Source organism: Tenrec ecaudatus, chromosome 4 (assembly GCF_050624435.1).
Source record: "Tenrec ecaudatus isolate mTenEca1 chromosome 4, mTenEca1.hap1, whole genome shotgun sequence".
NCBI lineage: Eukaryota > Metazoa > Chordata > Mammalia > Afrosoricida > Tenrecidae > Tenrec > Tenrec ecaudatus.
Window position 1 is genome coordinate 187,102,212 of NC_134533.1, and position 11,055 is coordinate 187,113,266.

An 11,055-nucleotide genomic window follows, 5' to 3' on the forward strand; every position below is an offset into this window, starting at 1 on the left:
GTCGGCTTTAGGACTCTAGGAGAGCACATCTGTCTGCCTCTTAACCTAAGCTTCCCAGGGGCCAGGGCCTGCTACAGCCAGGAATCACCCAGACTTCATCACACCCACAAGGCAGTGAGCCCAAACAGAGGAATTTTAATTATTTCGGTAGTTGGCATCAAACTTCATGCGCCCTTCTCACCGTCTTCTTTCCAAGTTACCATCTATTACAGTTTAGATACCTGCTCATTGAAGATGTCTGTAACTTCATAAGGACAATCACGGTAACGAGATGACATTTCTAGCATCTTGGTGCCTACTATTGTCTGTGTGTGTGTGTCTGTGTGTGTGTGTGTGTGTCTGTGTGTGTGTGTGTCTGTGTGTGTGTGTGTCTGTGTGTGTGTGTGTCTGTGTGTGTGTGTGTCTGTGTGTGTGTCTGTGTGTCTGTGTGTGTGTGTCTGTGTGTGTGTGTGTCTGTGTGTGTGTGTGTCTGTGTGTGTGTCTGTGTGTCTGTGTGTCTGTGTGTCTGTGTGTGTGTGTGTCTTGGAAGAATTAAATGGGATCATATAAGGAAAGTGTTTGGCACAATGTCTGGGCCATCATAAATAGTATTACGGTCATAATATAAAACAATAATATAATGTCAACCATATTGTACTTTGTATTTAATGCTACAGTTTCTTATTCTTTTCTACTTTTGCCTATCTGTACAAGTACATATCATGAAAGTGCAGCTTAGTGAATGTTTACAAATTGGCACACATCTGCATAATCAATATTGAAATAAAGAAACAGAACAGCACCCCCATTTAACTAACATATTACTGGCAACTGTAGGAGATATATCATCTAAGTATTTTAGTATAAGATGGTCTTAGTAACCTCGTCGTCACAGTGCAGAGAGCCTGTCGCCACCACCAGTTGACATCAAGTTAATTCAACTCTCGGTGAATTAACTCATGGCTGTCAGAGTAGAAGGGCGCTCAGAGCTCTCGCCCGTGCTTTCAGAACACGGTCATGTTCGTCACTGTGGAGCAGGTGAGGGGTCGCTGTGGAACTGTCCAAGTCCAGGTGTAACAGACAAGCTTCTCTTTCATGTTTTCCTCAGAAATTTAAGCCTGCATGTTAGTCCGGGCAGACTAGAGAAACAAATTAATTCATGGACATTCTGATGTGTATAAGAAAGAGCTCTATATACAAGAGCAATTAAATATTGAGAAAACATCCCAGTCCAGACCAGATCAAGTCCATAAGTCTGATATAGCCCTTATATCCAATACCAATCTATAAATTCCTCTTTGGAATCATGCAACACATGCAATGACACTGAATGCCAGAAGATCGCACACAGGCCAATAAGTGAGAAGCCGTGTGGATCCAGTGGCAACGGAAGCATCTCGGCACTGGTGTGGGTCTCCACGTGGCTCCTTCAGCTCCAGGGATCTAGCATAGTTCATGTGTCTTGTCCACAGGAATGTTTTGCAGGGAGTGAGTGTGTGTCCCACCTCCAGCCATCTATCTCCTTGGCACCTCCAAATGAGGTCATCAAGCTGTGATCTGATTGACAGGCTACCCTCCACCCCTTCACTCTTAAGTCTCAAATTGACAACAGATTATGTAACTCCCACAGGTTGCTTCATTTTCAGAATTTGATCCTCCTTTCAATCTTGATACCCTACAGTGTGGGAAATATTATTCTGATATTCTGCTGGGGTGTCGTTCTGTTTCCACTATATTTTGGGGCCACTTTCACCACAGAAATTCATGCATTTCTAGCATCAGGGTCCTCCAAGGGACCTCTCTTAGCCTTTTACACTTTCTGAATTACCTGTGAAGGTGAGTTTGAGACTCCAACGGTGCTTGGGAGCCAGTGACTTCTGACAGCCAGTTTGATGTCTGTGCTGTTTGTTACACTGTGCTTCCAGGATGGGCTCAAACCCGGGTCAACCCACCCTAGAAAGTTTGTGTGATGCCTGGAGCTTTCCAAGACTCAACACACTGATGGCGGCACTGCTGGAAACACGGACTGTGCCCCGGTGATGGCTGTCACAGCAGCTCTCTGAGACTTCACAGTGCGGGGCACCTCCATCTGTATGAGCCAACCTGAGGCACGCTTTCTTAGGAAGACAGGAAGAGTCTGTGGACGCTCCCTGCCTCTTGCCCTGCCCCTGTTTGAGCATTCTCACAAAGAAAGCCTGTGGGCAGATGACTGAGAGAGGTGATTTGCCCCTGTGGTTAACCAAACCTCACTCAGGATTTGCTCTTCTTAAAGGAGAAGGATGTCTGGCATGGGTTTACCCATCAGTGATCCTTTGCAAATACTTATTCAGATTTTATTTCAATTTGAATCAACCATCCATAACTGATGGCTTGGTTTGAAGTTCTACGTTGTAAGCAGACCGTCTATGAAAGTGGGGCCTACACAAGTCTGTATACTTTGTGACAGATAAACGCGTAAATGGTTTGCTCTGATTGAACTACAGTAATTGGTCATTTTTCTTGGATGTATTCTATGCCACTGATTCTCAAGAATAGGGCCTGGGGAACGTCACCAGGGAACTTGTGAGAAATGCAAAACTTGCAGCCCCACCCTAGACCTCTCAGTGCTCCAGTCAACATAGTGACCCCACAGGGAAGGGTAGAACTGCCCCCGTGGATTTCTGAGACAGTAACTCCTGACAGAAGTAAAGGCTTTCATCTTTCTCCTGATAATTTCGAACTGGCAACCTTGCAGTTAGCAGCCCCACAAGTAATCCACTACACAACCAAGGCTCCTGCCAAATGGGTGTAGCCCAGTGATCCTACTCAATCAGCCCTCAGATGACTCTGAGGAAGGTGAGGGCACAGACTCACTGCCATTGGCATTGAGTTCATCCCTCTGTCTCCTTCTTTGGTCAGTTCTCTACTACTACTGGAGACCTATCCAAGCTTGAGTTTTCAATTTCACACCGCGCTGGTTTTTGTGGATTCTAGAGCCAAGTATGGCTGACTTTTATTCTTCCGGCACAGTTGGGGAAGTGTCGGACTGCTAATGTTGAGAGGTCAAACCCATCAGCCATTCTAAGGGAGAAAGTTGAGGCTATCTGTCCCTGAAAAGAGTCACAGCCTCAGAAACCCTGTGTAGGGTCCCTATGAGTCAGAAGCCACTCCATGGTCCTGGGATTGGGGCTTGTTCTGTAGGAAAAAGTTAAGCAATTTGGAATTACCATATCTACTCGAGTATAAACAGACCTGAATATCAGCCAAGGCACCTAATTTTGCCACCAAAACTGTATTTAAAATGTGCTGGAAAACTCAGCTTATACAGGAGCATATACAGTAAGTTGCTTAGAGATGTGTATAACCCAGAGATGTTATCGACCTTGCCCAAGGTCACCCAGTGCATTGTGGGGCAGACGTGAGGCCAAAACTTGGACCCACAGACTTGTAGAGTTCTGTTCTTTTCAGAAAGTCACTGGAATTACTCTCCTCTAAGCACAGAATCACAGAGCGGCAACATCTCAGTAGCGGTTACTCATTGAACTGTAGTCCACAAGGTCAACAGTTCCAGCCACTCTGGGAGGCCAGAAAGATCAGCTTTCTACTCTCAGAAAGGCTCAGAAACTCACAGAGGCGATTCTACCCAGACCTGCAGAATCACTATGAGTCTGCATCGACTCGATGGCAGCGAGTTTGAGCTTTTGTTTGTTTGTTCATGCATGGGAGATGTCAACATGGATAAAGTTCACCCAACAGTCATGATCAAGACTCGCGCTGTAAGAAACTTAGCATTTTACGATCTTTCTATAAAAGTCTGACTTTAGACGTGTTATCAGGAGGGTCCTTGGAGAAGAACATCATGATTGATAAAAATAGAGGGTCAATGAGAAGAGGTAGACCCTAAGTAAGGCGCATTGACAGAGGGGCTGAAACAATTGCCTCAAACAGAGCGGCGGCTGTGCAGATGGTGTGAGGCATGGCAGTGTTTCCTGTGTTCCCATAGGTCTCTAGGAGTCAAATCCAAAGCAATGGCACGTACCAACAAAGGAGCAAACTGACACCGCCCCGCCCCCCCCCACACACACACACGCTTTTTTTTTTCCTAATAAGATACAAAAGTGCCAACAGTTAATGGAACAGGTATCGCCCCTCCCTACCCAACCCCACCACGCTGGATTTCTACCATAGCAGGCATGGGGCTGCGTGGAAGAGAACGCAAAGGTGAATTGCCCATAAAGCCTGCTTTCCAGCAATTATAAGTCAGAGCCATAATTCACACCCCACGCTGAGGGGTTAGCTAGTGCTCTTTCACACAAGACTGCAGCCCTCGTGTGATCTCTCGTCAAAGACATGCACGCTGCTGAGATTAAAGCAGATGAACATGACCCCCACCTTGGAGGCCTGAGGCCGCCAGCCCAGCAGGCAGGGAAAAGGCACATTCTTCAAGAATCCGGGGCTCGGATGTTGACCAGGGTGCTGCGTCTGTTGATTTGCCTAGAGGGCTGATGGTTCCTGACTGACACTTGTCCCCTGGCTCTTTGCGCCTGTGGGCTGGTTCTTTTCAGCTGCCGTGTGAAGACCAGATCATCCTCCTCAAAGGCTGCTGCATGGAGATCATGTCCCTTCGTGCTGCTGTGCGCTACGACCCAGAAAGTGAGACTCTCACGCTCAACGGGGAAATGGCAGTGACGCGGGGCCAGCTGAAAAATGGGGGTCTTGGGGTGGTGTCTGACGCCATCTTTGACCTGGGCATGTCCCTCTCTTCTTTCAACCTGGACGACACGGAAGTAGCCCTTCTGCAGGCCGTCCTGCTGATGTCTTCAGGTGAGTGTGCAAGGGCTCGGGAAGTCGGTCTGCACGGAGCTTTGGCACATCTAGTGTTCATTCGAAATCATTCAGTGAACAACTGGATCTCCCTGGAGCGTCAGAGCCATGCCTCACTCTCCGTCAACATGCAAGGAGGGATTTACCCATGAACTGGTAACTGGAGGGGGCTGTCAGGTGCCGGATGGTTTTTTGCAGTCTCTTAGGGTAGGGGCCATAGAGCCAAGAGGGTCACCTGAAAGATTCATCTTTCCACTGAAAGCTTCGTCAACATGTCCCACCTTCAGTGGACAGCTCTTAGCCTGTTTCCTGTAGCTGCCCAAGCCTGCATCCTTCTAATTTTACATACTACATGTACTCGTGTATAGCTGAGTATTTTTCAGCACATTTTTGTGGTAAAATGGGGTGCCCTGGCTGACATTCGGGGCGGCTTATACTTGAGTACATACAGTACAGTGGCTATAGGTGTGAGCAGTACCCTGGAAACCAGGGGGGAGATGCAAAATCTGTCCTTGGCTCAGCTGCACCACCTTGGACAAGACAAGGCAAGGATGCTTCTTCCCACCTCCAAATGAACGCCTGTCTTCTTTCTTCCTCCCAGATCGCCCAGGGCTCGCCTGTGTTGAAAGAATAGAAAAATACCAAGATAGCTTCCTGCTGGCCTTTGAACACTATATCAATTACCGAAAACACCATGTGACACACTTTTGGCCAAAACTCCTGATGAAGGTAACAGACCTGCGGATGATCGGAGCCTGCCACGCCAGCCGCTTCCTGCATATGAAGGTGGAATGTCCCACGGAACTTTTCCCCCCTTTGTTCTTGGAAGTGTTCGAAGATTAGACAGACTGAATTCATTCTCTTAATTCCTACAGCACTACTGGGTGTCATTTCATTCCATTGCCTAGCTCTGTTTGTTTGTTGTTTGTTTTCCTTTTGTTGGGGGTGGGTGGTTTTTCTGGGGAGAAAGGGAGCTAGTCCTTGGCATAGACATGGAGGAATTGCCCCTTGAATGCGGGTACTTGTAACTAGTGCATTTGTTTTTCTAGTCCTTTGATGTGAATGCTTCGGCGGTTTTGCAGGTGTGGGGGTGGGGTGGGGGAACAGTCATTAATTCACCAGCACCAAGCCATCACCAGCTCCCATCTGTGTCTGCTCAGAGACTCAGCAAGCATCCTGGAGCCACAGAAGCTGAGGCTGCTGTTCATTGCCGGCAAGGCAGTTGAGACGCGTGGCCACTCCAGGAGTCCAGAGTAGAACTACTCCACAGGGTGTTCACGACGGCGACCTTTCAGACACAGAGCACCAAGCCTGTCCCACGAGGTACCTATGGGTGGGCTCCAACTGCCAACGTTTCCACTTGTAGCTGAGTGCTCAACCATTCTCACCACCCAGGGCAGAAGACTAAAGAAGCCTTAAAACCAAGATGATATTGTCACCTTAGCCTAATCATGATTCTTTGATCAGGACACGATTAGAGATGGCTTTCAGCCATATGGAGGAAGTTTGGAGCAAATATGTAACCATTCAAGAGCCTTCTGCTTTCAGCTTCCTTCATCCTTTGCCAGCCGGATAACTTCGCAGGCACAGGAGCATTTATGCCCTGTGAATGTTAGCTGTCTCTTTCGATATCACTTTTAAACCTGATGATCTAGCTCTCCCTGTACAGGAGCATGACTCAAAGTTGTGCGGGTATTTGATTGGGGCCCATGGGACAGGGGGTTGGGGACCTCTGTTCAGTGAGCCCAAAGAAGTTAGAAGTGTTCACCAACATCAGTAACTCACCGGTTTCCCCAAGTTCACTTAGCATCACTGCACAGCTGGAAGGCTTCTTTACAATTTAGGCTCGGAAAAAATCTCCACTCAAATCAAACTTCGTTCCAGGATGTTGTCGTTTCTCAATGGCATCTGATCTACCATCTCCCAAGTTAGTCACTCTGATTGCATCTTTGCTGAGCTGACAACAGATTTCTCCAGGGAGCAGCAAATCTTCTAATCAAGGGGAGATAAGCTGAAATGTGTGTCTTGTTCTGGAATAATTCTAAGGAGAGATTCGTGTGTTCAGATTGTTTAGTTGAAGGAAATGCCATGTTCTGAGAGTCCCTTCGGGTCCTGATGGTTGGGTGACTGCTCCCGGCGGCTTGTCTCAGGTCCTCAAGCTCTTGGCTTGACTCACCAATGTTTCTTAGGCCCCATCTTCCCCTAGGAGTCTGAGGTATTAGATAGCCTTTCACTAACCATAGAAGCCACTGGTCCCCTCACAGGCCCTGCCTGTCCCTCTTGCATCACTACCCTGACTGATAACACTATCACTACGATTACCACCAGTTACTCTCCAATTGATTATGACTCAGCGACCCAATAGGACAGAGTCGAAGTGCCTCCACTGGGTCTCCAAAGCTGTCATTTTGACAGCAGCAGCCTGCCTCCTCTTTCTCGTGAAGAGCAGCTGGTGGCTTCGAACCATTGACCTTTGGGTTAGCAGCCAAGCATGTAACCACTTCACCACTGGGGCTCTCACAAACTGATAGTCACAGAAAAGGCCTGGAGACTGTGCACGTACAATCTTTCCCCCGACCCGTCTGCCTCCCTTCTGCCGGAGTAGCTTGTGCCCACTTAAAAAAAGAGTGAGACCTCATCACTTGAACTTCAGACAATGGGCAAAGAATGTACCCATGCAATTGAATGTACCTCATCCTTCACTGGCATAGTAGATACAAACTATTCCTTTGCCTGCCTTTTACTGCCTTATCCTGGAGATACTGGGGAATATAAGCCATATCAGTGAGGGTCACCTGAAAACAAAGGAATGTAAGTCACTGTGAAAACCAAGTTGACGGATACTTTTTTTTAAGTTCAGTGGAGCATAAGTGGCCCAGAAGTCCTAGGGGCCTGAGTTCAAGTCCGTGCCCTATCCGTTGGAAGATGTGCGATTTGGGGTATGGATTTTCTCATCTGTTGAATGAGTCATTGGATTAGATGATCTCAAACCCGTCCCATCCTTCATAGTGTAGGAATCTCAAGGGGGGAACCTGGTTATCGCATGGTTCCCTTTCTTGTCTTATTTTCTGCTTTTATTCAACGAACGTCTGGAGCAATTAGTGGTTCGGGGGGGTGGGAGAAAACAAAGCAGATTTGATGTTGTCGCAACATAATGTTGGGCCACTTAGAAGAAGGCAGCATGGCCTTGGAAGTGGGGGGGACGAAAAACCCCAAGTTTGATGGAAATAATCTGGAGGGAAGTTGGATGCTTAACGAGGGCTTCTGCGGGCAAGGAAATGAGAGGATCAACTGCTGAATTTGCTAAGTAGCCAGAGAAGGAAACAAGGGGCTTCGCTGAAAATGACAAGCATGGAGGCCATGGGGGAGATGTCCTGCCTTGCCGTTTTCTGCAGGCCGTTCTCGGGTTGGGCTTTTTCTGGCTCGCCTCCAGCCACCCTCCCTGAGGACTCACGAAGCGAACATCTCAGCCCCTCTCTTTTCTGTCCTTGGAGAAGTACCCTGAGACAGAAGCAAAAGCTGACCTGCCTTCTGTGTTCTGGGGGAGTTCAGAATGTGGGGCAAAGGCTGGTCTGTAGACAGGGACACCCCTGACACGTTTCCTCGCTCTGTTTGAGAAGAATCTCTTTTTTCAGACACTCCCAGATCCACATGCACTTACAGAGCTGAGCTACGGCTCAATTCAAATGCTTTGGGATAGACTTTGGGAATTGGCCAAACAGTCCAATGGATCTACGATACTAACCCAGCTAGCCCAAAATACAGTCATATTTGGCCGTCGGCCTCTTAAGCAATTGCTTCAAACAAGCAAACTGCTGGTCCGAAAGTCTAGTTGGGGGCTGAATACTCTCTGCTGAGCAGGACAAGCATCGGCGTGCCTGCACTGACAGAAGGCTGTCAGGACCCAAAGGATCATGACTCTAGTGATCCAAGCAACTAAACTCACTCCTTGGGTGACTGGGGTACCAAGAGCATCTCGAAACGCCATCTCATAAAGCTCACCTGTGAGGGATTTGCTCTAGATTTTAAGCCTTTTTTGTTGTTTTTAATTTTTTCCATAATACGTCAGGACTTTCACACCAAGTGTGAACCTGGTTGAAACGCCCTTCACATCTGTCTCCCGTGAGGGGACATCCCAGTCAAGCAGAGCTCATCTGCACAACTGGGATCTGACTGCCACATCAGTTCACTTTTGGAGATGACTGGTGTGTGTGGTGTGTGTGTGTGTGTGTGTGTGTGTGTGTGTGTGTGTGTGTGGTGTGTGTGTGGTGTGTGTGTGGTGTGTGCGTGTCCCTCAAGTGTACTTTGCTCTTCAGTGTAGATGTCCAGTATTTCCAGAAATAGTGAGAATAAAAAAGTGAAATCGTTTCTTCGTGAATCTGCTCAAATCACCACGTGCCACTTCAGAGCTTTTTTCCAGTCAAATGAGCCTTGGTCCTCAATGACGCGCTTGACCAGTGATGTCCCCTCACGGGTGCCCTGAGGGACACCCCTCCACCTGCAGTGTGGCCTTGGGGTGCTCTGCCACCCCCGCTCTGCCCCAGCAGCGCTCGCCGATTGCTCTTCTGTGAACAGATGTGCCAGCCCTGCCCCCTCTCGACACTACGCCCCTCCACAGACTCAGCCTCCCCGGGACGGCCTGCTGAGCACCCTGCATGCGTGTCCTCGTCCGCGATCCCTCTTCTTCTGCGGGACTCTCACCTGTTCGTGTCATATTGACCTTTTGCTGCATGAGTCATAAATTATGAAATCGGTCTTAAGGTTTTGAACTGTAACCAGCATTGCGAAGGCTAACCCTTTTTCATGAACTGAATTTAAGTGAGTCATCAAAACAGCCCTTCCTCTCCACAAAAGGAGGGCAATGACAGACATTTGAATCCCTCTGCCCTTCACAACGGCTAGAGTGGCAGGTCCTAAAATAAGCTCATCATTTTTCCTGTTATTTTAATGATATGGAAATAGTAGCCTAGTGTTTCTTTTGATAGCGATAGACTATAATCCATATTTAAATTTTATAGAGGAGAAATTTTATTGTACTGTGATGTAGATATTTATTACCCAGGTAAGGATTTGCCCGGTGTGTATTTTTTACAATTGAAACATTTTGCTTTAATCTTTAAAAAAAATTACATGAAAAAACACACACATGAAAAAAAAAAGACTAGGGGATAAAAGGTTTGGCCTCGACACAGAATTTTTCCTGTGTGCCGTGTAAATGTTTGCAAATGCAAAATGTGTGCATTGATGATGTGTTTGCACATTAACTGATGCCGCCCTTCAAGAGCAATATCGTGCAGGTAAACAGCTGCGTGTGGCTTTCTGGGCCAAGCTGGCCCACCTGATGCACAAGACAATCAAACAGACAATCGGTCCTCCTCAGGCTGCAGACGCTACTCATGTACATTACGGAGCACAATGTAAGACGAAAGGAGACACTTTATGTAATTACACAGGTACTGTTGCTAGAGAAAATATCAGGGCATGAATGAGCTGACCCTACGCCATTTCTTTCTTTCTTTCTTTCTTTCTTTGGTTTTTTTCCTGACTGATCGGCATTGGTCGTGTGAGCGCAGAGCCAAATGAGGCCTCTGTGCTGCGCTCTCCAGAGAGAAACCTGCTCTTTCCCCCGTTGTGTTTTCATGCCCTGAGAATCAGAAACAGAAACACTACAAAACAGGAAAATATCTACAGTCGTTGGAAGATTTTGTTTTGCAAACAGTGTTAAGTGATATTGCTAGATTGATTTTTTTTTCCATCTAAAACTCTGTTGAAATCTGTGATCGAAATGTTTTGAACTATCCAAAAAGAAAATTTGTATATTTGGGGGGGAAATGGATTTTTACATAGCTTTTGTATGCAGATATTAAATTGTAATTATGACTATAGTGGGTGTAGATAAATTCATAAGCTTAAATTCTAAAAAAGAAAGAAAAAGCTTATAACTGATACATTTTCCTGTCTCTTTTTTCTTTAAATATTCTTTTGCCTGGTGTTGCCTGCTCTGCTCACATCAGCTGCTACCCAAAGGGAAGAGAAGGGGGTGTAAGGGCATCGTTTCATCAACATCGAGTAGACTAATAGAATTGTATCTGGGACGACAGTATGGGGGAAGGGAGGAGACAAGTTCAGGGTTGGTGCGGGGGAGGGGTATCTCTGGAGGAAGCTATAGAGATGAGAGGAGGAAAGAATTATAAGGTCTTTCATATCTTCTTAAAATGTTTCAGAGTACTATAATTTGGTTAAGAGAACTGCACAGACCTCAGTAACCACCAT

General features: G+C 47.0%; 1 protein-coding gene across 11 annotated transcripts in view; it reads left to right on the forward strand.

Annotated features, from left to right (window-relative positions):
• Nucleotides 1-10,704, forward strand: part of THRB (thyroid hormone receptor beta) — a 455,296-nt gene extending 444,592 nt beyond the window's left edge. For 10 of the 11 annotated variants that reach the window (XM_075547153.1, XM_075547147.1, XM_075547155.1 and 7 more), the window contains 2 exons: nucleotides 4,524-4,782; nucleotides 5,384-10,703. In XM_075547153.1, the coding sequence (XP_075403268.1) occupies nucleotides 4,524-4,782; nucleotides 5,384-5,625 (501 nt within the window). In that variant the 3' untranslated portion in view covers nucleotides 5,626-10,703. Of the gene's footprint in view, nucleotides 1-4,523; nucleotides 4,783-5,383 lie in introns of all 11 variants that reach the window. The other variant, XM_075547158.1, reaches the window with a different exon arrangement.
• Nucleotides 10,705-11,055: the final 351 nt, after the last annotated feature.